Here is a 26,514-nt window from a genome sequence, read left to right as displayed (position 1 = left end):
TCAGCCTCACTGCTTCTATCTGTAACATTGAAAGAAGGGAGGGAAAAAAGAAATCCATCAATGACAGGAGCAGAATTCTGATAGATTTGCATCAGATTTTACTGTCCAGTTTGCAAACTGAAGCATCCTACAGCATCAAAAATGGTAGAAAGGTGTGCTTTCTTTTTATAGACTATTATCTGGTCTAATCTCTTCTGGCACAGATGGATTTCTCTGCTCTCCCTCCCCTCAATCAGTGTTACAGATAGAAGCAGGGAGGTTAAGTAGTTGAAAAAGGCAGATCAGAAAGGAGAGCGTGGGGAAGGCATTCAAGTAATTTGTGAGGGCAGCTCACTTAAACTGAAGATGAGGATGATGGTGCATTAACTTGTAGGAGGGAAATCACTGGAGGAATGAAGCTGTGCCAATGAATAAAAGAAAGAAAAAAATCATCTGGAAACTTAGCGCAACTTTTTTTTTTTTTAAACTAAAAGCAATCACTGCTAAGCACATACTTTGTATGGTGTCACGCAAGTTGTCTATGGGTCTGCATTTTCCGGAGTTTTTCAGTTTCAGAAAATATCAGTCCCTCACCTGCAGTTTGTTTTATTAAAAAAAAGTACAAAAATCTATGCTTTACTCACCCTGAGGCCCCCTTCACACATACTGATATTACCGCTACAGGAAAAAACAGTAACGGTGCCATCTATGTGTAACATCCATGTTCACCATCAGTGTGACTTCTACCATTGTCCGGGAAATAGTAGTACATTTAGCGCTGTTCCGTGGTGCTGGGTGTGGTATCCAACTCATCATCGAGCAGTGATGTCAGTAAGGTTAAAGCAGTTCACAGGCCGGCTCACACAGAGCTAACTGTGAGAACCGCTGCTGGTGAACAGCGGTAACCTTAATTACGTCACCGCTCGTCACTGCAGCTGCATTCTCACGCTAAGCTCAAGGTGTTCTGGCTGGCATGCTGAGCAGTCACATTACTGATGTCACAACTCGCCACAACATAGGGTTATAGCAGAGTTGGGGATCGGTGCAGGACCTCACATTATGGATTAAAGGGAAACTGTCACCAGAAACCACCATGGTTACTTACCGGTAGCCGGTTTTTCCGGAACCCATGACAGCACACCTGAGAGAGGGATCCTCCCTGCCAGGACAGGAACCTACTGAGATATAAGGGGCAGCACATCTCCCCCGCTTCAGTTGGGTTACAGAGCATTGAGAGGACTTCCCGGTTAGTACATGTTAATCCAACACCACATCACACAAAAGCACCCTACTAAACGTGCACACCCATACGGTGAAAAGGGGGGGGAAATATACGGATGCTGTCATTTGTTCCGGAAAAACCAGCTACCGGTAAGTAACCATGGTGGTTTTCCCTTCACCCATGACAGCACACCTGAGAGACTTTTGGAGACTTCGAAACACCTTAGGGAGGGACCACCGCTTGCAGCACCCTTCTACTAAAGGTTAAGTCAGCAGAGGAGGATAGATTTAATCTATAGTGCTTAAAGAAGGTGGAAGGTGAGGCCCAGGTAGCGGACTTACAAATCTGTTCAATTGATACCTCTGCTTTTTCATCCCAGGAGGTTGCCACGGCTCTGGCGGAGTGAGCCTTAATGCCGTCAGGAATCGGGATACCACTAGCTGAGTAGGCTACACTAATGGCCTCCCTAATCCATCTAGCAATAGTCCCTTTTGAAACCCCATACACTTTCCTGGCACCCTGAAAAGCTACGAATAGAGACTGGGACCTCCTCCATTGGCTAGTGACATATGTATTCTAGCAGGGCTCTCTTAACGTCCAAATTATGGAACTTTTCTTCCCCTGGATTCTTTGGATTATCGCAGAAGGAAGGGAGGATAATCTCTTGACCCCGATGGAAATCTGACGCTACCTTAGGCAGATAAGCGGGGTCTGTTCTTAGCACCACCCTGTCCCGAAAAACTTGTGTGTAGGGTGGATTCACTGAGAGAGCCTGCAGGTCGCTTATTCTACGGGCTGATGTAAGGGCCACTAAAATGATTGTTTTTAGGGTCAGAAATTTTATGGGGAGCTGATGTAATGGCTCATATGGTTCCTTTGTAAGGGACTCTAGTACTAGGTTTAAATCCTAGGGAGCTATCCTGGGTATTGGAATAGGCTTAGCCCTATGACAGGATTTGATGAATCTGCCTATCCATCTATTCTCTGCCAAGTTGCAGTTGTAGAGCGCTCCTAATGCAGATACCTGAACCTTAAGCGTATTTACCGCTAACCCCAGGTGTAATCCTGCTTATAAAAACTCCAAGATGGCACTAATCGGGGGTTCTTGTTCTAACGGCTTACCTAAGAACTGTAGGAATTTATTCCATGTTCTGCCGTAGATAATAGTCGTTACCGGTTTCCTACTTTTAAGCAGGGTGGTCACCAACCCGGGAGAGAACCCTGTATCCATTAAAAGCGACCTTTCAAATTCCACGCCGTCAGATGGAATCCTTTGACTTGTGCGTGGAATATCGGGCCCTGAGCTAGAAGGTCCGGGATTTCAGGCAGAACCCATGGATCGGAGAGGGACATTTTCCGCAGTAGAGCAAACCAGGGCCTTTTTGGCCAAAATGGGGCTATCAGAATTACTCTGGCTTGATCGCTCCTGATCTTCTTGACCACTGTTGGGATCAGAGCGACTGGGGGGGGAACGCATAGGCCAGCTTGAAGTCCCACTGAATGTGCAAAGAGTCCACTGCCCATGGATTTTCCCTCGGGTTTAGAGAGCAAAACTTTTGTGTTTGCCTGTTGTGCTTGTTGGCAAAGAGGTCTATTACTGGTTCCCCCCAAAGCTGCGTTATTTTTTGAAAAACGGACCGATTTAGAACCTATTCTCCTTGCCTCAGAGTATTGCGGCTCAGGAAATCGGCCTCTATGTTTTCTGCCCCTTTTATGTGTAAAGCTGTTAAGGAGTGTAAGTGTTGCTCCGCATTGCCCAGGATGTCGTCTGCTGCTTTCATTAGGGAGTGTGATCTTGTCCCCCCTTGGTGGTTGATGCATGCCACCGTTACTTTGTTGTCCGACATGATGCGGACATTGCGGCCCGAGTAGGGGAAAAAAGTGGATTAGGGCTTTATTCACTGCCCACAATTCTCCAAGATTGGAGGATGCCCTCCTTTCTTGAGGTGTCCAGGACCCCTGGCCTACACGACCCCTTAGGTGTGCCCCCCACCCCAAGGAGCTTGCATCTGTTAGAATCACATCTGTCACCTGTTTGTCCCAAGGAATTCCTGCGGTCAAGTTTGTACTGTCCAGCCAACAGTTGAGCGAGTCTCTGGTCTCTAATGAAAGCTCCAGACCTCCTTCTAAACACCCTTTTAGTGATCTTTGTGCTGCTAGTATCTCCCACTGGAGTTGATGGCTGTGAAATTGAGCCCATCTGACCGCCGGAATACAGGACGTCAGGGTGCCTAGTAGAGACATCGCTTTCCTCAATGTCATCTGAGGTTGGTTTCGGGCAGACAAAGCCATGTTCCGTACCTTCTCTATTTTGGCCTCCGGGAGCAGCCACGCCTGCTGTTCTGAGTCCAGGATAAATCCTAGGAAGGTCTGTTGCTTTAAGGGTTGTAGTTTTGACTTCTTGAAATGTATCATCCACCCTAATTCTTGAAGGGTGTCGTTCACCTGGCTTAACTGCGCAGTACATTGGTTCTCTGAGTTGCTCACTATGAGAAAATCATCCAGGTAGGGTATTATGACTGTATCGTGAATTCGAAGGAAGGCTGTTACTTCCGCTATGACCTTGGTGAAAATTCTCGGGGCTATGGATATGCCAAACGGAAGGGCCCTGAATTGGAAATGCCTCAGTACGCCTTGGATATAAGGCGCTACCCTCAAGTATTTTTGGTAATCTGGATGGATAGGGATATGATAATATGCATCCTTCAGATCGACTACAGCCATAAAGCAATCTTGATGTAGTAGCTTTATGGCCATAGTCACTGACTCCATTTTGAAGGTCTGATTCCCCATCCACCGATTGAGTCCTCTGAGGTTTATAATTGTCCGGAACAATTGGTCCGGTTTCTTTATCAAAAAAAGTGGTGAATAGAAGCCTTTTCCTTTCTGTGCATCTGGGACCTCGTAAAGAACCTGTTTGTCTATTAGGTTCAGGATCTCTGCTTCCAAGACCAACTGTTCTTCGGCCGCTTTTCTGATAGGGGTAACCACGAACACGGCTTTCGGCTGGTGAACAAAGGGGATTTTCAGGCCTTCTCTTAAGACGCTTAGGATCCAGGTATTGGAGGAGATTTTTTCCCAGGCCTGGGAAAAGAGTGCCAATCTCCCCCCTACTGGAATACTGGCGTCATTGTGATGATTTTTTTGAGGTGGAGGTACCCCAACCGAACATAAATCCCGACTCTTTTTTTCTTTTGTCCTCCCATCTCCTTCTGTCGGCCGGAGGACGTCCCCTATTGAATCTTCTGCCCCTCCGAAAGGGCTGTCTACTCTGCTCTGTCGGGAACCTAGGGAAGCCTTTTTTCCTGTCGCTTGCCTTTTCCAGGATATTATCTAGGTTCTTCCCGAATAAGAACCGACCATCACAGGGGAGGGAGCACAGTTTAGCTTTAGACTGCAGGTCTCCTGGACAGCCTTTAAGCCAAAGTGCTCGTCTAGCAGCATTTGATAATCCTGCCGCCCTAGCCGACAACCTCATGGAATCCGCCGAGGTGTCTGCTAAAAAAGCTGCTGCCCCATGCAAGAGATACATATCCGCCAAAATCTTCTCTCTTGGAACCCTTGATGCTAGCCTTTCTTCCAACTGCTGCAGCCAGACCATCAGGGAGCGTGCCGTGCAGGTGCCTGCTACTGGCTTTAATCCTCCCGCTGTCGCTTCCCATGCATGCCTCAGATATGAGTCCGCTTTCTTGTCTAGCGGGTCCCTAAGAACCCCTGAATCTTCCAGGGGCAGGGCCGATTTCTTAGAAGACCTGGATACTGCTGCGTCAATTTTTGGGACCTTGTCCCATATTTGGGCATCTTTGTGCTCAAAGGGGTATCGCCTCTTAGAGGTGGAGGGAAGAGCCCCTGATTTTTCGGGTTTCCTCCACTCTCTCTCAATAAGCGCCTGGATCTTTTCGTTCACTGGAAAGGTCCGTTTTTTTATCTCTTGGAGCCCCCCCAAACATAACGTCTTCTAGGGTTTTTGGCATTTTCTCTTCCTGTAGGCCCATCGTTTTTCTAATGGCCTTTAGGAGAGCATCTGTGTCTTCCACCGGAAAACATGGCTTACCCCCTGTGTCGCTGTCTGAGGAGTCTGAGGAGGACGACTGTTGTGATTGAGACGAGGCCGAAGAGGAATCTGAGGGAGAGCTAGGGGGATTCTTCCTACCTTTCCTCCTTTTTTTCAATAGGGTCTTAATTGAATCCTCCATTTCCGATCTAAGGGCCGATATCAGATTAGCCGCGAAACTAGGTGCTTCTTCCGCCATAGTTCGCTGAATACAACTGGCGCAGAGGTCTTTCTGCCAGTCTTTCGCTAAGGCTGTTTCACATATAGCACAGTCCCTATTATTCTTCTTGCTTCCTGCTTTTTTGGGCCTTTCCTATGGGGTCAAACATACACAGAGAAACCCTATTAACATAAATGCTAGCATGCACGAAGATCACTCACCACCCGTAATCAAGGGTACCGGACTAGGAGGCTGCGTCGGAGCACGTGAGCTGTGCTCTCTGGATCTCGAGGTTATTCTCCCGACCTGCGGCTGGGGCGGCTGCTGCTTGAGTGGCTTCCATGTTTGCGGCCGGAGGGCTGTGAGGGCGGCAGAGACAAGGACCTCTCCTGCTCTAACTCCATACTTTCACCGTCTGCCCTGCCGCTGCTCCTCATTTAAATATGCCTTTGTCCTGGTGAGTGCCTCCGTTAAGCTGGCTCCCCTCCCCGCTGCGACTGCCGGCCGACCGCTTCAGAAAGCCGGCCGGCGTTGCACCCGGCGCCATGTCACCGTCGCCTAGTGCTGACATCAGCCGGCATGCCCACAATCCTCTGCGCCGCCGACGTCAGCAGCCGGAAGGCGCCCACGTCCCTCCCCTGTCAGACGCCTCGGAGATTGAGATGCGGGCCCGCGCGAGGGGAGGGAGGCGTGGTGGGGGCTTCCAGTAGCCACCGGGGATCCCACCTGCACCCACACGAACCCGGAGCCCCGGAGGTCCCTGGGACTGTGCCTTCAGCACCCGACGGCCGGCGCTACAGGTAAGATACTTTCCTTCGCCCATGACAGGCACCGTCTGACAGTGGGATTCCTTCCAGGAGAGGAACCCAACTGAAACAGCGGAGAGGTGCCGCCCCTAATACTCCTTGAGTTTCCTCCAGCTACTAATGTACCTATACCCAACATTGCCATTTCCGTGTGTGGTTCCACTTTTACTCCCTAGCAGCATGCCCACTGTCTTGGGGTCATGCTTGACTCCGAGCTTTCCTTTGTCCCCCACATACGATCACTGGCTCCCTCTTGTTATCTGCACCTCAAAAACATTTCTAGAATTCGACCTTTTCTTACTTTTGACTCCACAAAAACTCTTACTGTTTCTCTTATTCATTCTCGTCTCAACTATTGTAACTCTCTTCTAATTGGTCTCCCTCTTACCAAACTCTCCCCCCTCCAATCTGTCTTGAATGCTGCTGCTAAGATCATATTCCTCGCCAATCGTTACACTGATGCCTCTACCTTGTGACAGTCAATACACTGGCTACACATCCACTCCAGAATCCAGTACAACCTTATTACTCTCACCCACAAAGCTCTTCATGGCTCAGCACCACCCTACATCTCCTCCCTTGTTTCAGTATACCATCCTACCCGAGCCCTCCGTTCTGCTGATGACCTGAGGTTAGCATCCTCAATAATCAGAACCTCCCACTCCCGTCTCCAAGACTATACACGTGCTGCGCCAATTCTTTGGAATGCACTTCCCAGGTCAATACGATTAGTCCCCAGTCCCCACAATTTTAAGCGTGCCCTGAAAACTCATTTATTCAGACTGGCCTACCGCCTCAACACATTAACCTAATCTATCCCTATATGGCACAGCCAAAAGTTTTTACCATAACCAGGTTCCCCACATCATGTTCCCACATGCTTTATGCATCCATTAGTTCTTTGCGTCTGTACTGTTACACACTTAACATTATGGCTGATCCATACAATCAGGGCAACTGTTACCACACACCTTTCGTGTCTCCCTTTTTTTCCTCATAGATTGTAAACTTGTGAGCAGGCCCCTCATTCCTCTTGGTATCTGTTATGATCTATGTGATTATTGTTATGCTGTAATGTCTATTGTCCGTACAAGTCCCCTCTGAAATGTAAAGTGCTGCGGAATGTGTCGGCGCTATAGAAATAAAATTTATTATTATTATTATTATCATAAGATTAATAATGGATCGGTGTCTTATTGACATCTCTCCATTATTAACCGGGCTTAATAATAATAATAATAATCTTTATTTTTATATAGCGCTAACATATTCCGCAGCGCTTTACAGTTTGCACACATTTCATCACTGTCCCCGATGGGGCTCACAATCTGAATTCCCTATCAGTATGTCTTTGGAGTGTGGGAGGAAACCGGAGTGCCCGGAGGAAACCCACGCAAACACGGGGAGAACATACAAACTCCTTGCAGATGTTGTCCTTGGTGGGATTCGAACCCAGGACCCCAGCGCTGCAAGGCTGCAGCGCTAACCACTGAGCCACCGTGCTGCCCCATCACCTTCCAATAGCAAGGTGACAGTAACCCCCTATTATTCCATATCCCACCGCTACACGGGAGTGGGAACAGAGGGGCTAAGTTCCAGAATTGGCATATCTTATAGATGCGCCATTTCTCGGGCAGCTGCGGGCTGGTATTTGTAGCCAGGGGGGCGCCAATATCCATGACCCCTTCCTAGGCTATGAATATCAGCCCGCAGCTGTATACGTAGCCTTTCTGGCTATAAAATATAGGGGGGACCCACGTCATTTTTTTGGGGGGTCCCCCTATTTTAATAGCCAGTAAAGGCTATGCAGACAGCTGCGGGCTGATATTCATAGCCTGGGAAGGGGCCATGGGTATTACCCCCTTCCCAGGATACAAATATTGGCCCCCAGCCGTCGGCTTCCCCCCCCCCTCTGGAGCAGAAAATTGCGCGGGAGCCCTTGCCATTTTTTTTAATTTACATATCCATCCATCCATCCATCCATCCGTGTGTGTAATGGATTGTGAGTTGGACCAATGTAAATAAGGAGGTTGGACAGAAATGACATCACAAATCTTTTTTTTTGTTAAATAATATATCTTTATTTAGCTTACAAAAACGCATACAAATCTGCAGGCAAAACCGCACATGCGTTTTCTGCCAAGAGCTGCGGTTTTTGTGCGGAAAAATCTGCGGGAGAATCCGCAGCCTTATAATATAGTGCAATATTACAGAAATGCAGTGTATTTTCTTTCTTTCATTCATTTTCAGACCCTAGAATATGCAGTTTTTAAATGCTTCTAACATCAGATTTTTCTCTTGAGGATGTGTCGCTGACAGTAATACGTGCTGGATGTGAGGTTTGTGTCTCCAAGGTGCTTTTACTATCGATCGTGCCTTGGAATAGCTTCACTCCTGGAGTGATTGCTTTCCTACTGGACATTAAAAGTTTGTGCCAGCTTAAGTGAGCTACCCTCTCTAATTACTTGAATGTTCCCCCCCCTCTCCTTTATGATTTGCCTTGAACAACTATTCAGCCTCACTGCTTCTATCTGTAACATTGAAAGAAGGGAGGGAAAAAAGAAATCCATCAATGACAGGAGCAGAATTCTGATAGATTTGCATCAGATTTTACTGTCCAGTTTGCAAACTGAAGCATCCTACAGCATCAAAAATGGTAGAAAGGTGTGCTTTCTTTTTATAGACTATTATCTGGTCTAATCTCTTCTGGCACAGATGGATTTCTCTGCTCTCCCTCCCCTCAATCAGTGTTACAGATAGAAGCAGGGAGGTTAAGTAGTTGAAAAAGGCAGATCAGAAAGGAGAGCGTGGGGAAGGCATTCAAGTAATTTGTGAGGGCAGCTCACTTAAACTGAAGATGAGGATGATGGTGCATTAACTTGTAGGAGGGAAATCACTGGAGGAATGAAGCTGTGCCAATGAATAAAAGAAAGAAAAAAATCATCTGGAAACTTAGCGCAACTTTTTTTTTTTTTTAAACTAAAAGCAATCACTGCTAAGCACATACTTTGTATGGTGTCACGCAGGTTGTCTATGGGTCTGCATTTTCCGGAGTTTTTCAGTTTCAGAAAATATCAGTCCCTCACCTGCAGTTTGTTTTATTAAAAAAAAGTACAAAAATCTATGCTTTACTCACCCTGAGGCCCCCTTCACACATACTGATATTACCGCTACAGGAAAAAACAGTAACGGTGCCATCTATGTGTAACATCCATGTTCACCATCAGTGTGACTTCTACCATCGTCCGGGAAATAGTAGTACATTTAGCGCTGTTCCGTGGTGCTGGGTGTGGTATCCAACTCATCATCGAGCAGTGATGTCAGTAAGGTTAAAGCAGTTCACAGGCCGGCTCACACAGAGCTAACTGTGAGAACCGCTGCTTGTGAACAGCGGTAACCTTAATTACGTCACCGCTCGTCACTGCAGCTGCATTCTCACGCTAAGCTCAAGGTGTTCTGGCTGGCATGCTGAGCAGTCACATTACTGATGTCACAACTCGCCACAACATAGGGTTATAGCAGAGTTGGGGATCGGTGCAGGACCTCACATTATGAATTAAAGGGAAACTGTCACCAGAAACCACCATGGTTACTTACCGGTAGCCGGTTTTTCCGGAACCCATGACAGCACACCTGAGAGAGGGATCCACCCTGCCAGGACAGGAACCTACTGAGATATAAGGGGCAGCACATCTCCCCCGCTTCAGTTGGGTTACAGAGCATTGAGAGGACTTCCCGGTTAGTACATGTTAATCCAACACCACATCACACAAAAGCACCCTACTAAACGTGCACACCCATACGGTGAAAAGGGGGGGGAAATATACGGATGCTGTCATTTGTTCCGGAAAAACCAGCTACCGGTAAGTAACCATGGTGGTTTTCCCTTCACCCATGACAGCACACCTGAGAGACTTTTGGAGACTTCGAAACACCTTAGGGAGGGACCACCGCTTGCAGCACCCGTCTACTAAAGGTTAAGTCAGCAGAGGAGGATAGATTTAATCTATAGTGCTTAAAGAAGGTGGAAGGTGAGGCCCAGGTAGCGGACTTACAAATCTGTTCAATTGATACCTCTGCTTTTTCATCCCAGGAGGTTGCCACGGCTCTGGTGGAGTGAGCCTTAATGCCGTCAGGAATCGGGATACCACTAGCTGAGTAGGCTACACTAATGGCCTCCCTAATCCATCTAGCAATAGTCCCTTTTGAAACCCCATACACTTTCCTGGCACCCTGAAAAGCTACGAATAGAGACTGGGACCTCCTCCATTGGCTAGTGACATATGTATTCTAGCAGGGCTCTCTTAACGTCCAAATTATGGAACTTTTCTTCCCCTGGATTCTTTGGATTATCGCAGAAGGAAGGGAGGATAATCTCTTGACCCCGATGGAAATCTGACGCTACCTTAGGCAGATAAGCGGGGTCTGTTCTTAGCACCACCCTGTCCCGAAAAACTTGTGTGTAGGGTGGATTCACTGAGAGAGCCTGCAGGTCGCTTATTCTACGGGCTGATGTAAGGGCCACTAAAATGATTGTTTTTAGGGTCAGAAATTTTATGGGGAGCTGATGTAATGGCTCATATGGTTCCTTTGTAAGGGACTCTAGTACTAGGTTTAAATCCTAGGGAGCTATCCTGGGTATTGGAATAGGCTTAGCCCTATGACAGGATTTGATGAATCTGCCTATCCATCTATTCTCTGCCAAGTTACAGTTGTAGAGCGCTCCTAATGCAGATACCTGAACCTTAAGCGTATTTACCGCTAACCCCAGGTGTAATCCTGCTTATAAAAACTCCAAGATGGCACTAATCGGGGGTTCTTGTTCTAACGGCTTACCTAAGAACTGTAGGAATTTATTCCATGTTCTGCCGTAGATAATAGTCGTTACCGGTTTCCTACTTTTAAGCAGGGTGGTCACCAACCCGGGAGAGAACCCTGTATCCATTAAAAGCGACCTTTCAAATTCCACGCCGTCAGATGGAATCCTTTGACTTGTGCGTGGAATATCGGGCCCTGAGCTAGAAGGTCCGGGATTTCAGGCAGAACCCATGAATCGGAGAGGGACATTTTCCGCAGTAGAGCAAACCAGGGCCTTTTTGGCCAAAATGGGGCTATCAGAATTACTCTGGCTTGATCGCTCCTGATCTTCTTGACCACTGTTGGAATCAGAGCGACTGGGGGGGAACGCATAGGCCAGCTTGAAGTCCCACTGAATGTGCAAAGAGTCCACTGCCCATGGGTTTTCCCTCGGGTTTAGAGAGCAAAACTTTTGTGTTTGCCTGTTGTGCTTGTTGGCAAAGAGGTCTATTACTGGTTCCCCCCAAAGCTGCGTTATTTTTTGAAAAACGGACCGATTTAGAACCTATTCTCCTTGCCTCAGAGTATTGCGGCTCAGGAAATCGGCCTCCATGTTTTCTGCCCCTTTTATGTGTAAAGCTGTTAAGGAGTGTAAGTGTTGCTCCGCATTGCCCAGGATGTCGTCTGCTGCTTTCATTAGGGAGTGTGATCTTGTCCCCCCTTGGTGGTTGATGCATGCCACCGTTACTTTGTTGTCCGACATGATGCGGACATTGCGGCCCGAGTAGGGGAAAAAAGTGGATTAGGGCTTTGTTCACTGCCCACAATTCTCCAAGATTGGAGGATGCCCTCCTTTCTTGAGGTGTCCAGGACCCCTGGCCCACACGACCCCTTAGGTGTGCCCCCCACCCCAAGGAGCTTGCATCTGTTAGAATCACATCTGTCACCTGTTTGTCCCAAGGAATTCCTGCGGTCAAGTTTGTACTGTCCAGCCAACAGTTGAGCGAGTCTCTGGTCTCTAATGAAAGCTCCAGACCTCCTTCTAAACACCCTTTTAGTGATCTTTGTGCTGCTAGTATCTCCCACTGGAGTTGACGGCTGTGAAATTGAGCCCATCTGACCGCCGGAATACAGGACGTCAGGGTGCCTAGTAGAGACATCGCTTTCCTCAATGTCATCTGAGGTTGGTTTCAGGCAGACAAAGCCATGTTCCGTACCTTCTCTATTTTGGCCTCCGGGAGCAGCCACGCCTGCTGTTCTGAGTCCAGGATAAATCCTAGGAAGGTCTGTTGCTTTAAGGGTTGTAGTTTTGACTTCTTGAAATGTATCATCCACCCTAATTCTTGAAGGGTGTCGTTCACCTGGCTTAACTGCGCAGTACATTGGTTCTCTGAGTTGCTCACTATGAGAAAATCATCCAGGTAGGGTATTATGACTGTATCGTGAATTCGAAGGAAGGCTGTTACTTCCGCTATGACCTTGGTGAAAATTCTCGGGGCTATGGATATGCCAAACGGAAGGGCCCTGAATTGGAAATGCCTCAGTACGCCTTGGATATAAGGCGCTACCCTCAAGTATTTTTGGTTATCTGGATGGATAGGGATATGATAATATGCATCCTTCAGATCGACTACAGCCATAAAGCAATCTTGATGTAGTAGCTTTATGGCCGTAGTCACTGACTCCATTTTGAAGGTCTGATTCCCCATCCACCGATTGAGTCCTCTGAGGTTTATAATTGTCCGGAACAATTGGTCCGGTTTCTTTATCAAAAAAAGTGGTGAATAGAAGCCTTTTCCTTTCTGTGCGTCTGGGACCTCGTAAAGAACCTGTTTGTCTATTAGGTTCAGGATCTCTGCTTCCAAGACCAACTGTTCTTCGGCCGCTTTTCTGATAGGGGTAACCACGAACACGGCTTTCGGCTGGTGAACAAAGGGGATTTTCAGGCCTTCTCTTAAGACGCTTAGGATCCAGGTATTGGAGGAGATCTTTTCCCAGGCCTGGGAAAAGAGTGCCAATCTCCCCCCTACTGGAATACTGGCGTCATTGTGATGATTTTTTTGAGGTGGAGGTACCCCAACCGAACATAAATCCCGACTCTTTTTTTCTTTTGTCCTCCCATCTCCTTCTGTCGGCCGGAGGACGTCCCCTATTGAATCTTCTGCCCCTCCGAAAGGGCTGTCTACTCTGCTCTGTCGGGAACCTAGGGAAGCCTTTTTTCCTGTCGCTTGCCTTTTCCAGGATATTATCTAGGTTCTTCCCGAATAAGAACCGACCATCACAGGGGAGGGAGCACAGTTTAGCTTTAGACTGCAGGTCTCCTGGACAGCCTTTAAGCCAAAGTGCTCGTCTAGCAGCATTTGATAATCCTGCCGCCCTAGCCGACAACCTCATGGAATCCGCCGAGGTGTCTGCTAAAAAAGCTGCTGCCCCATGCAAGAGATACATATCCGCCAAAATCTTCTCTCTTGGAACCCTTGATGCTAGCCTTTCTTCCAACTGCTGCAGCCAGACCATCAGGGAGCGTGCCGTGCAGGTGCCTGCTACTGGCTTTAATCCTCCCGCTGTCGCTTCCCATGCATGCCTCAGATATGAGTCCGCTTTCTTGTCTAGCGGGTCCCTAAGAACCCCTGAATCTTCCAGGGGCAGGGCCGATTTCTTAGAAGACCTGGATACTGCTGCGTCAATTTTTGGGACCTTGTCCCATATTTGGGCATCTTTGTGCTCAAAGGGGTATCGCCTCTTAGAGGTGGAGGGAAGAGCCCCTGATTTTTCGGGTTTCCTCCACTCTCTCTCAATAAGCGCCTGGATCTTTTCGTTCACGGGAAAGGTCCGTTTTTTTATCTCTTGGAGCCCCCCCAAACATAACGTCTTCTAGGGTTTTTGTCATTTTCTCTTCCTGTAGGCCCATCGTTTTTCTAATGGCCTTTAGGAGAGCATCTGTGTCTTCCACCGGAAAACATGGCTTACCCCCTGTGTCGCTGTCTGAGGAGTCTGAGGAGGACGACTGTTGTGATTGAGACGAGGCCGAAGAGGAATCTGAGGGAGAGCTAGGGGGATTCTTCCTACCTTTCCTCCTTTTTTTCAATAGGGTCTTAATTGAATCCTCCATTTCCGATCTAAGGGCCGATATCAGATTAGCCGCGAAACTAGGTGCTTCTTCCGCCATAGTTCGCTGAATACAACTGGCGCAGAGGTCTTTCTGCCAGTCTTTCGCTAAGGCTGTTTCACATATAGCACAGTCCCTATTATTCTTCTTGCTTCCTGCTTTTTTGGGCCTTTCCTATGGGGTCAAACATACACAGAGAAACCCTATTAACATAAATGCTAGCATGCACGAAGATCACTCACCACCCGTAATCAAGGGTACCGGACTAGGAGGCTGCGTCGGAGCACGTGAGCTGGCTCTCTGGATCTCGAGGTTATTCTCCCGACCTGCGGCTGGGGCGGCTGCTGCTTGAGTGGCTTCCATGTTTGCGGCCGGAGAGCTGTGAGGGCGGCAGAGACAAGGACCTCTCCTGCTCTAACTCCATACTTTCACCGTCTGCCCCGCCGCTGCTCCTCATTTAAATATGCCTCTGTCCTGGTGAGTGCCTCCGTTAAGCTGGCTCCCCTCCCCGCTGCGACTGCCGGCCGACCGCTTCAGAAAGCCGGCCGGCGTTGCACCCGGCGCCATGTCACCGTCGCCTAGTGCTGACATCAGCCGGTACGCCCATAATCCTCTGCGCCGCCGACGTCAGCAGCCGGAAGGCGCCCGCGTCCCTCCCCTGTCAGACGCCTCGGAGATTGAGATGCGGGCCCGCGCGAGGGGAGGGAGGCGTGGTGGGGGCTTCCAGTAGCCACCGGGGATCCCACCTGCGCCCACACGAACCTGGAGCCCCGGAGGTCCCGGGGACTGTGCCTTCAGCACCCGACGGCCGGCGCTACAGGTAAGATACTTTCCTTCGCCCATGACAGGCACCGTCTGACAGTGGGATTCCTTCCAGGAGAGGAACCCAACTGAAACAGCGGAGAGGTGCCGCCCCTAATATCTCAGTAGGCTCCTGTCCTGGAGGGGCGGATCCCTCTCTCAGGTGTGCTGTCATGGGTGAAGGGAAAATAATGCTGTTAACCTGCAGATATAGGGATAATCTGCAGACTAACAGCATTATTATGGTGTCCGGTGCCTGCACACAGCCGAATGCTGCGGGAAGAAAAATGAACTTTATTCTCCCCACCAGCATTCGGCTTTCAGTCATGAAGGCGGGGGTGGCACAGTTTGGTTACTCCTCTGAGTACACAGAGCATCTGCTGTAACCGCGCCCCCGACCCTTACTGACACTGGCTCTGCATTGCATATTTGCAAGTTAACAGCGTTATTTGTGGTGACAGGTTCCTTTTAAAGGCAGAAAAGTGAGGATTACTTTGATTTTTCATTTTTCGGTTAATAAAAGGAAAAAAGACGGTAATTATCGGGGAGTGACTTGTACAATTAAAAAGGACTTTTCTCTGTGTGAATTTTTATTCGTTTTGGCTAATGGGGGTGTCTGCTAGACATAAAACAGCTGACATCAACTCCAAAACTATTACCCCACTTGCCAATACACCAGGGCAAGTGGAAAGTGCCAAGGCTAAGTGCCAGAATTGGCGCATCTAATGGATGCGCCATTTCTGGGGCAGCCAAGGGCTGGTGTTCTTTGTCTGGGAAGGGGCCTATATCCATGGCCCCTTCCCAGACTATTAATATCAGCTTGCAACTGTGTTTAGCCTTTGCTGAATAGTAAAACAAAGGGGTAACCCCATGTCATTTTTCTTTTGGATTCCCCGCTTTTCACTTACCAGTAAAGGCTAAGCAGACAGTTGTGAGCTGAAATTAATAGGCTGGGAACCTTTATGGCTATTGGCCCCTTCCCAAAATAATAACAACAGCCCTCAGCTATTTGTTTTAGCTCAGCTGGTTAGGAAAAATAAGGGGAGTTCACAGCATTTTTTTTTTTTAAATTTTATCATGCGCGAAACACAGACGGCGGGGCGGACTACAATGGTCATCAGCGTTGCCTGGTTTCTCTGATCTAAGGGAGATTGGCGACAATGAGAGTTATAGTTAACGCTAATCCCAGGCGGCGCATGCCGACTACTACTGTGATCAGCGTCGCCTTGTCTCGCTGATCGCAGGGATACCAGGCGATGATGATAAAAGTTAAATTCAGCAGCCGGTGCCTGGGAACAGCACTTACTGTAAAGCTTTTCCTAGACGCAGGTACGTGTCACACTGATGACACACGGATGCCATCTGTTATTGTCTGCAACGTTAATGCATTATGGATTGTGAAAATGGTGGCTTCCCTTAAAAATTGCCACAGTTGTTGTACTTACTAAGCAAAACTTGCTGTATAATGAAAGTTTTTAGAACTCTGCCCTAGTAAATGTTTAGGATTTATCTGGAAACCTTTTTAAAGTTTTCAGATAAATCCTAAACATTTACTAGGGCAGAGTTCTAAATGCATTGGTGATCTCTTGCCACAGACACAAAAGTAAAAACATGATTAAAACCAAACTGTGTCCCCCTCCCACACTTAATTGCCATATTTATACCACAGAGTGACAGTTGGAAAAAGGGAAAGAATTTGCCCTTGATGAATTAAATGTAGCAACAATATGCAGCAATATACACTTGCAAAAATATATTGATATATAATACACGAAATTGCTAATCCCTTTACTATATATAAACCAAGTGTCACATAATACCATGAGCTAGGCAGCACACTATATAATATAGGCTACAAACCTCAATAATAGATGCAGTTACGGCCAAGCAAGTCACGAAACAAGCTCATAGTGCACATGAAGATACAGATAAGATGCTAAAATAATTCTCCAGCCAAGCTGGACAAAAGCCATGCAATGACGAAAAGCGGGGGATCACCTAAAGTCAGTACATGGCGGAGGGCAAGATAGTGAAAGGCAGAGGAAGGAGACGGGACAAGTACCCAACGCGTGTCGCAGTAACCGAGACAGCTTCTAGACAGCTGCAGCGCTGATCGACCTCAGCAAGTGATCGGCGTAAGAGTGAAACTGAAGCAACGAGGGATTGAAGAGTATTTCTTATATACACACACACACACACACACACCATATTTTGCGGATTATAAGACGCTCCCCAAATTTTGAGGAGAACAATAGGAAAAAAACTTTTTTTTTAATAAAATGGTAGTGCCTCTTATAATCCATTCGTCTTATTGCTTACCAGAGGTGGTGGCTGCGGTGAAACGGGGTCCCAGGGTCGCTGCTGGAGGGGGCAAGAGTGGAGCGTTGCTGCAGGCCACAGGCTGGGATGAGGGGGTGTTCGGATGTGCGGCGCGCCACTGCGGGTGTCCGATGCTGCGGGGTCTCTGCCGACATTTTGTGAAAGGCTAGAGTCCCCCGCAGTTCCATGGTTTCCTATGCAGTGCACTCCGGGAAAATAGCCGCTGGGGCGGCGCATATGCAGACGGACATCTTGGCACCAAGATCTCGGGAGATGAGATCTCAGCGCTGAGATCCCGCAGCGGCACGCTGCACATCTGAACACCCCCTCATCACAGTCTGTGGCCAGCAGCAACGCTCCACTCTTTCTTGATCCAGCAGCGACCCAGGGACTGCGCTAACCCGCGGCCGGTAAGGTATATTCACATGCGACACCCCCCCATTCCCACCCCAAAAAAAAATTGGGGGGAAAAAAAGTACATCTTATAATTCGACAAATACGGCATATGTGTGTGTATTTTTTATTTAGTTATTTATGTATTTAACCCAACCTGAGTAAAAATAAATGTATAATTTTTAATTATTATTTTCTTTATTTCTTTTTTTAATTTTTCCTTTTTTTTGTTTTAACTGGACAACCCCTTTAAAGAAACATTCCCAATTCCGATTTCCTCTCCTCTTGGCTTCCCTGAAGAGCTCTAGGTGGATGAAAGTTGTTTTATGGCCACCTGGTGACCAAAGTCCTTTTACTTTCCAATTGAATTTTCACAATCATACAGTAGTAAACTGTCTCTACAAATAAAAGCAGGATTGAGGAAAAAAACGTTTGAATAATCGAAGAAAAATTCCACAGTGGTTATAATGTATTTAATTTACAGAGGTACAGGCGGAATCAATCTGTAGTGCATGCAATTGGACTTAAAGGACAGCTGGGTTCCAATAAGCAGGTACTGTGCTATTAAGGTAACTGGTGGTCTACTATCTCCTGGATGCAAAGTATGATGAACTTCATATGTGTTAGAACAAGTGGATTTAAGTTTTTTTTTTGCTAATTGTCAGCTCTGCTATGCCGGGAGGAAGGTGAATTTCTCCTGTAACTGAGGCTAACATGCCAGTCTGAGTAACAGGGGAAATCAGGTAAGAAAAAAAAAAATACTGAAATCCTCCCCAAAGATTATTTTATGACCTTACAATGTGTGACATAAAAAATAAATAAAAATATAAATAAATAAAAAAAGTAGAAAAATAAATAAAAGCTGCTGTCAATCCAAATCGCTGTTACTAGCACAGCGATTGTCGGAAAAAAAAACATGTCCAGTGTATATATAAAATATGTTTGTTATAGAAAGGAACAAAATTTAAAATGCATTTCAGTGATCCTTTGTGGTTATTAACCCCTTAATGTCCAATGACGGACACAGTCCGTCATCAGACATCTCCCCTGCTTTGATGAGGGCTCCGGCGCTGAACCCGCATCAAAGCCGGGACATGTCAGCTGTTATGAACAGCTGACATGTGCCCGCAATAGGCGCGAGCGGAATCGCCGTCCGCCCGCGCCTATTAACTAGATAAATTCCGCTGTCAAAGCTGGGCCGGAAATGATGTCATCGCCGACCCCGTCACGTGATCAGGGGTTGACGTCATGTTGCCTGGACAGCCAGAGGTCTCTATGAGACCTCTATGGTTGTTCCAGGCATATGGCTTTCAGCGCCACCCGGTGGTCGGCACTGAAAGCACAGCAGTAAATCTGCTACATATGGGCGATCTGCTCATCGCCCATATGTAGCAGAGCCGATTGGGTTGCGCATGCCAAAAGTAAAAAAAAAAAAAAAATGTTTAAAAATAAAAAAAAAATTAAAAAAACCTAAAAGTTCAAATCACCCCCCTTTCGTCCCAATCAAAATAAAACCGTAAAAAAAAATCCCACATATTAGGTATCGCCGCGTTCAGAGTCGCCTGATCTATCAATAAAAAAAAGCATTAACCCGATCGCTAAACAGCGTAGCGAGAAAAAAATTCAAAACGCCAGAATTACGTCTTTTTGGTCGCCAAGACATTGCATTAAAATGCAATAACGGGCGATCAAAAGAACGTATCTGCACAAAAGTGGTATCATTAAAAACGTCAGCCCTGCACGGAAAAAATAAGCCCTTACCCGACCCCAGGTCATGAAAAAAGGAGACGCTACGGGTCTCGGAAAATTGCACAAATTTTTTTTTTTAGCAAAGTTTGGAATTTTTTTTCACCACTTAGATAAAAGAGGACATAGACATGTTTGGTGTGTATGAACTCGTAATGACCTGGAGAATCATAATGGCAGGTCAGATTTAGCATCTAGTGAACCTAGAAAAAAAGCCAAGCAAAAAACAAGTGAGGGATTGCACTTTTTTGGCAATTTCACCACACTTGGAATTTTTTTTCCCCTTTTCGAGTACATGGTAAAACCAATGGTGTCATTTAAAAGCAGGGCTGTGGAGTCGGTAAGCCAAACCTGCGACTCCGACTCCTCAATTTCCCTTACACCGACTCCGACTCCAACTCCGACTCCACGACTCCGACTCCCACACATATTGCTTATATTTAAGTGAAAAATTTATTGTAGTACAATGTGAACCTCAGACATTTAATCATTTTTATGATCCAATAATCAAGATATTTAGATAGAACAGAATATATATTGGTGTACTACCCGGTTTTCATTCTTTTTGGTACAGATACGATATGGATAGACAGATATGGATAAATGGATAGATAGAGCAGATTTCTAATCTGCTTTTGCTATTGAAAACATTATCTATGAGCTCAAAAACCTTTCAGGTGATGCGGTTTTTTAAAAAGATGATCAGCTTTTGCAGCGGAAAAACGTATCCTCAAAAAACACAGGAAAAACGCTGTGTGTGAATGTAGCCTTAGATCAGGAATAGAACAGCCATTTATAGGATATTTCATAACTTTCCCAAACTCCTATTAAAAAATATTCAGCACATCCTGCATTGAATTACTGTACCCAATTTATTATATATTTTAGGAGTCGGAGTCGGTCCATTTTATAACTCCGACTCCACGAAAATGAGCACCGACTCCGACTCCGACTCCACGACTCCGACTCCACAGCCCTGTTTAAAAGTACAACTCATCCCGCAAAAAATAAGCCCTCACATGGCCATATAGACGGAAAAATAAAAAAGTTATGGCTCTGGAAAGAAGGGGAGGGAAAAATGAAAATGCAAAACCAAAAATACCCCTGGTTGTTAAGGGGTTAAAAAAAAGGGGGAAAAACAGGCACATTTCTTTTAATTTACCACCACTATCGACAGAAGAGAGAAAGGAAAAAATGTAATACTGACGCACCAAATATCATGAAAAAAAGATGCAAGAATTATTTGAATAGCCAAATGAGAAAAAATGTTTCAGCTCTTAATTGCATTAACGAAAAAAAAAAAAAAGGGTAAATGGACCCCTCTAACTGGTTATGGATTGATGGCATATCCTTAAAATATTCCATTAATATCCAATCGGTAAGAGTACAAAAGCTTGAGACTCCCCCCAACAATCATGATTAGCTGTAGGAGAGCTGCTGGGTCTTTAAATACCCAGATCACCTTTATTGTCTATCTCAGTCTGGAACTGGGAATGGATCCTGCACTATCAGCCATCATTACAGAGGAAAGCAGAAATATGTCAGTTTTGCTTCGGATGGCTGAGAATATATAGTTCTATGTTCTATTCGTTAAATCTATTTAGTCTTTTTATTTCTGAGTAATATTCCTTATGACATATAGATTTATCTATCTATAATGTTTTTACAATGTGCATTAAGTTTATATCTCTCTTTCGCTATACACTCACTGGCCACTTTATTAGGTACACCATGCTAGTAACGGGTTGGACCCCCTTTTGCCTTCAGAACTGCCTCAATTCTTCGTGGCAGAGATTCAACAAGGTGCTGGAAGCATTCCTCAGAGATTTTGGACCATATTGACATGATGGCATCACACAGTTGGCGCAGATTTGTCGGCTGCACATCCCTGATGCGAATCTCCCGTTCCACCACATCCCAAAGATGCTCTATTGGATTGAGATCTGGTGACTGAGGAGGCCATTTGAGTACAGTGAACTCATTGTCATGTTCAAGAAACCAATCTGAGATGATTCGAGCTTTATGACATGGCGCATTATCCTGCTGAAAGTAGCCATCAGATGTTGGGTACATTGTGGTCATAAAGGGATGGACATGGTCAGCAACAATACTCAGGTAGGCTGTGGCGTTGCAACGATGCTCAATTGGTACCAAGGGGCCCAAAGAGTGCCAAGAAAAAATTCCCCACACCATGACACCACCACCACCAGCCTGAACCGTTGATACAAGGCTGGATGGATCCATGCTTTCATGTTGTTTACGCCAAATTCTGACCCTACCATCCGAATGTCGCAGCAGAAATCGAGACTCATCAGACCAGGCAACGTTTTTCCAATCTTCTACTGTCCAATTTCGATGAGCTTGTGCAAATTGTAGCCTCAGTTTCCTGTTCTTAGCTGAGAGGAGTGGTACCCAGTGTGGTCTTCTGCTGCTGTAGCCCATCTGCCTCAAAGTTCGACGCACTGTGCGTTCAGAGATGCTCTTCTGCCTACCTTGGTTGTAACGGGTGGCAATTTGAGTCACTGTTGCCTTTCTATCAGCTCGAACCAGTATGCCCATTCTCCTCTGACCTCTGGCATCAACAAGGCATTTCCGGCCACAGAACTGCCGCTCACTGGATTTTTTTTCTTTTTCGGACCATTCTCTGTAAACCCTAGAGATGGTTGTGCGTGAAAATCCCAGTAGATCAGCAGTTTCTGAAATACTCAGACCAGCCCTTCTGGCACCAACAATCATGCCACGTTCAAAGGCACTCAAATCACCTTTCTTCCCCATACTGATGCTCGGTTTGAACTGCAGGAGATTGTCTTGACCATGTCTACATGCCTAAATGCACTGAGTTGCCGCCATGTGATTGGCTGATTAGAAATTAAGTCTTAACACACAGTTGGACAGGTGTACCTAATAAAGTGGCCAGTGAGTGTATATATGTATAGATGCAATGTGGAATAATACCCAGAAATCAAATAACAAAATAGTCATGATGGATAGAACATAGAACTAGAGTATGTATGCACAACCAACAAAACCATACCTGACGTGCGTTTTGCTAAGACTTTCTCTGGGAATAATTATTTGCCTCGTATGTCTATTTTTTTGTTCTTGTGTATATGTATATACACTGCTTAAAAAAATAAAAGGAACACTTAAGAAACACAATGTAACTCCAAGTCAATCACACTTGTATGAAATCAACCTGTGAAGTTATGAAGCAACACTGATTGTGAATCGATTTCTCCTGCTGTTGTGCAAATGGAACAGACAACAAGTAGAAATTATAGGCAATTAGCAAGACAACTCCTATAAAGAAGTGGTTCTGTAGGGGGTGACCAAAGACCATTTCTCTGTTCTCATGATTTTTGGCTACCTCCTCTTTTATGCAAGGTGGAACAGTAGGAGCAGTGCCATAGCCCTGAAAAATGACCTCCAGCAGGCTACTATGATCCATTTGCATGTTCAAACTGTCAGAAACAATCTCCATGAGGGTGGTATGAGGGCCCCACGTCCACAAGTGGGTGTTGTGCTTACAGCCCAACACCGTGCAGGGGAGTTTGGCATTTGCCAATGAACATCAAGATTGGCAGATTCAACATTGGCACCCTGTAATCTTCATGGATGAGAGCAGGTTCACACTGTCTGGAGAAACCGTGGAGAACGTTCTGCCGCCTGCTACATCCTCCAGCATGACCAGTTTGGCAGTGGGTCAGCAATGGTGTGGGGAGGCATTTCTTTGGAGGGCCGCACAGCCCTCTATGTGCTAGCAGAGGTACCCTGACTGCCATTAGGTACCAGGATGAAATACTCAGAACCATGGTGAGCCGTATGGAGGTGCAATGGGCCCTGGGTTCCTTCTGATTCATTACAATGCTAGGCCTCATGTGGTTAAAGTGTGTCAGCAGTTCCTGCATGATGAAGACATTGATGCTATGAACTGGCCTGCCCTTTCCCCAGACCTAAATCCAATCGAGCCCATATGGGACATCATGTCTAGTTCCATTCACCAACGCTATGTTGCACCACAGACTGTCCAGAAGTTGATTGATGCTTTAATCCAGGTCTGAGAGGAGATCCCTGAGAAGAACATCCACTGCCTCATCAGGAGAATGCCCAGGCATTGTAGGGATGTCATACAGGAACATGGAGGCCACACACACTACTGAGCATCATTTCCTTGAGGCATTTCCACTGAAGTTGAATCAGCCTGTAATTTGATTTTCCACTTTGATTTTGAGTATCATTCCAAATCCAGACCTCCATATGATATTAATTTTGATTTAGATGGATCATTTTTATGTTTTATTGTTCTGAACGCATTCCACTATGTAATGAATAAAGATTTGCAACTGGAATATTTCATTTAGTGATATCTAGGATGTGGCATTTTAGTGTTCCCTTTATTTTTTGAGCAGTGCATTTATAAATGAGTTTGTTCCGCATTTATACTTTTTTGTTTGTTAAAATAAAAAAGACAAACTCATAAAACAATAAAAATACAAGCTTTAGCATAAATCAGATATGAAGCTTCACATACAAGAACTGAAAAATAAAAATGACTGACAGAAAATGGGGCACAAAAAGTATTGCTTTTTCTATAAAAATAAAAAAAAAGTTTACACTTTCTCCTCATGATACAAAATAAGTAAATTATATTAATAGAAAAATGATTTAAAAATGCGAAAAAGGGTACAAAAATGATTTTTAATGAGCAAACCCACAAATAGAAAAAACAAATAAATGAAAATGCCTGGTCATTAACAGGGAATAGTGGCCTGGCCTTAAAGTAATTCATCATTGACACAATAACTCTTTACCATTTTGGATAATTAACAAACCGATGAGCACAAACGAAAATCATGTTTTACCAAATGGTACTTACCCCAAAATTCCACGATGAAGCGTGACGGAGGCTGGAAATGGCCTTAATTGTACTCTTAGGCAAGCTTTTAATGGATCCACAACTGATTTCCAAAACCTTTCCACCAGCTAAACAAGATAAATGAAGAAAATTAGGCGATGGACGTATTGTTATATAAAGTACCACCATTCATCAGTTACCGTATATACTCGAATATAAGCCGAGATTTTCAGCCCATTTTTTTGGGCTGAAAGTCCCCCCTCTCGGCTTATATTTATTCGAGTCATATACACCAGGGGGTTGGAGGGGGGGTGTCAGGTCATACTTACCCGTCCTGGCACGGTCTCTGCAGCCCCCAGCTTCTCCGTGATCTCCCTTCCTTCCTCCAGCGGTCACATGGTACCGCTCATTACACTCATGAATATGCGCATATTCATGAGTGTAATGAGCGGTACCACGTGACCGCTGAAGGCAGGAAGGGAGATGGCGGAGAAGCTGGGGGCTGCAGAGACCGTGCCAGGACGGGTAAGTATAGCGATACTCACCTGTCCGGGGTCCATCGCTGCTTGCTGCTGTCTGGCACGTCATCTGTCAGTGACGTTCAGACAGCAGAGGGCGCGGTGACGTGGTTAGTGCAAGCCGCGCCCCCTGCAGTCTGAACGTCACTGACAGATGACGTGCCAGACAGCAGCAAGCAGTGATGGACCGGGGGACAGGTGAATATCTCAGGTGCCAGCAGTGACAACGGCACCTGGCCCCAGCGACGGAGAGGTGAGTATGTAATTTTTTTTTATTTTTAAGTGCAGCAGCGGCAGCACATGGGGGCATAATCTATGGAGCATCTTATGGGGCAGCTTATGGGGGTATAATCTATGGAGCATCTTATAGGGGCAGCATATGGGGGCATAGTCTATGGAGCATCTTATAGGGGCAGCATATGGGGGCATAATCTATGGAGCATCTTATGGGGGCAGCATATGGGGGCATAATCTATGGAGCATCTTATGGGGGAAGCATATGGGGCCTATTCTATGGAACATCTTATGGGGCCATAGGCTTTATGGAGCAGCATATGGGGCATATTATTCTATGGAGCATCTTATGGGGCTATCATGAACTGTATGGAGCATTATGTGGGGCTCCTGATTCAATATGGTTATTCAAAAACATTTAACCCACTGATGTCTCAATTAATTTTACTTTTATTGGTATCTATTTTTATTTTTTTACATTTACCAGTAGCTGCTGCATTTTCCACCATAGGCTTATACTCAAGTCAATAAGTTTTCCCAGTTTTTTGTGGCAAAAATAGGGGGGTTGGCTTATACTCGGGTCGGCTTATACCCGAGTATATACGGTATACCTTTCTTCATAAAGGGAGAAGTAAAATCATGGAATTGCTAGATCCCTCTCTCTTCCCAAAACTTAAAGTGAATTTATCAACAGGTTTTTGCTATTTAATCTGAAATCAGAATAGTACAGAGCAAGAAAGCCTGATTTCAAGGATGCAATTCCACTGTAAGTAGGGCTGATGTACCAGCCACAGTTACAGGCAAAGTCAAATTTAAAGAAAACATATATTTCAATATTGAAATGTTTCCCAAAGATATTTATGACCTTAAAGGGGGGCACAATGTGTGAATAATTCAAAAATAAACATATCTAAATAAAAAGCAGGAAAATAATTACATAAAAGCTCTTTTAAGGACTTTTATGTTTATATGGGTGGCATCTTGTACCCCAAGGTGTGAAATAAATTAAAAGTAAACACATAAACAAAGAGCAAGAAATTAAGTTAAAAAGAGCTGTTGCCAATCTAAATTGCCATCTCCAATATATAAAAATAATGTTTTGGAAAGGGAACAATTTCTCCTGAGTATGATGGTACCCCATAAGTAGGGGCAAACCACTGTTTGGGAGCACAGCAGGGCTCGAAGGGAAGGAGCACTGTTTGACTTTTTAAAACCAAAAATGACTAGAATTGAGCGCGGACGTCATGGCACGTTTGGAGTGCCCTGATGTGCCTAAACAGTGAAAAAAAAAACCACAATCGACCCTATTTCGGAAACTAGACCCCTTACGGAATGTATCTAGATGTGTGGTGAGCATTTTGAACCACCAGGTGCTTCACAGAAGTTCAAAACGTAAAGCCGTAAAAAAAAAAAAAAAAAAAAAAATTTACCCACAAAAATGTACTTTTAGCCTCAATTTTTTTATTTTCACAAGGGTAACAGGAGAAAATGGACCCCAGAATTTGTTGTACATTTTCTACT

The 26,514-nt window shown here is 45.7% G+C and overlaps 1 protein-coding gene across 1 annotated transcript in view; it reads right to left on the bottom strand.

The window, feature by feature from the left end:
• FUZ (fuzzy planar cell polarity protein) overlaps positions 1–26,514 on the bottom strand; it is a 142,833-nt gene that overhangs the window by 48,935 nt on the left and 67,384 nt on the right. Inside the window, exon 8 of the mRNA XM_073570885.1 lies at positions 24,263–24,369. Coding sequence (XP_073426986.1) covers positions 24,263–24,369 — 107 coding nt within the window. The remainder of the gene's footprint in view (positions 1–24,262; positions 24,370–26,514) is intronic.

This window comes from Dendrobates tinctorius, unplaced genomic scaffold (assembly GCF_039654945.1).
Source record: "Dendrobates tinctorius isolate UK_male_01 unplaced genomic scaffold, ASM3965494v1 ptg000028l, whole genome shotgun sequence".
Lineage (NCBI taxonomy): Eukaryota > Metazoa > Chordata > Amphibia > Anura > Dendrobatidae > Dendrobates > Dendrobates tinctorius.
Note: the sequence above shows the minus strand (reverse complement) of the source record. Positions and strands in the feature narration are given on the sequence as shown.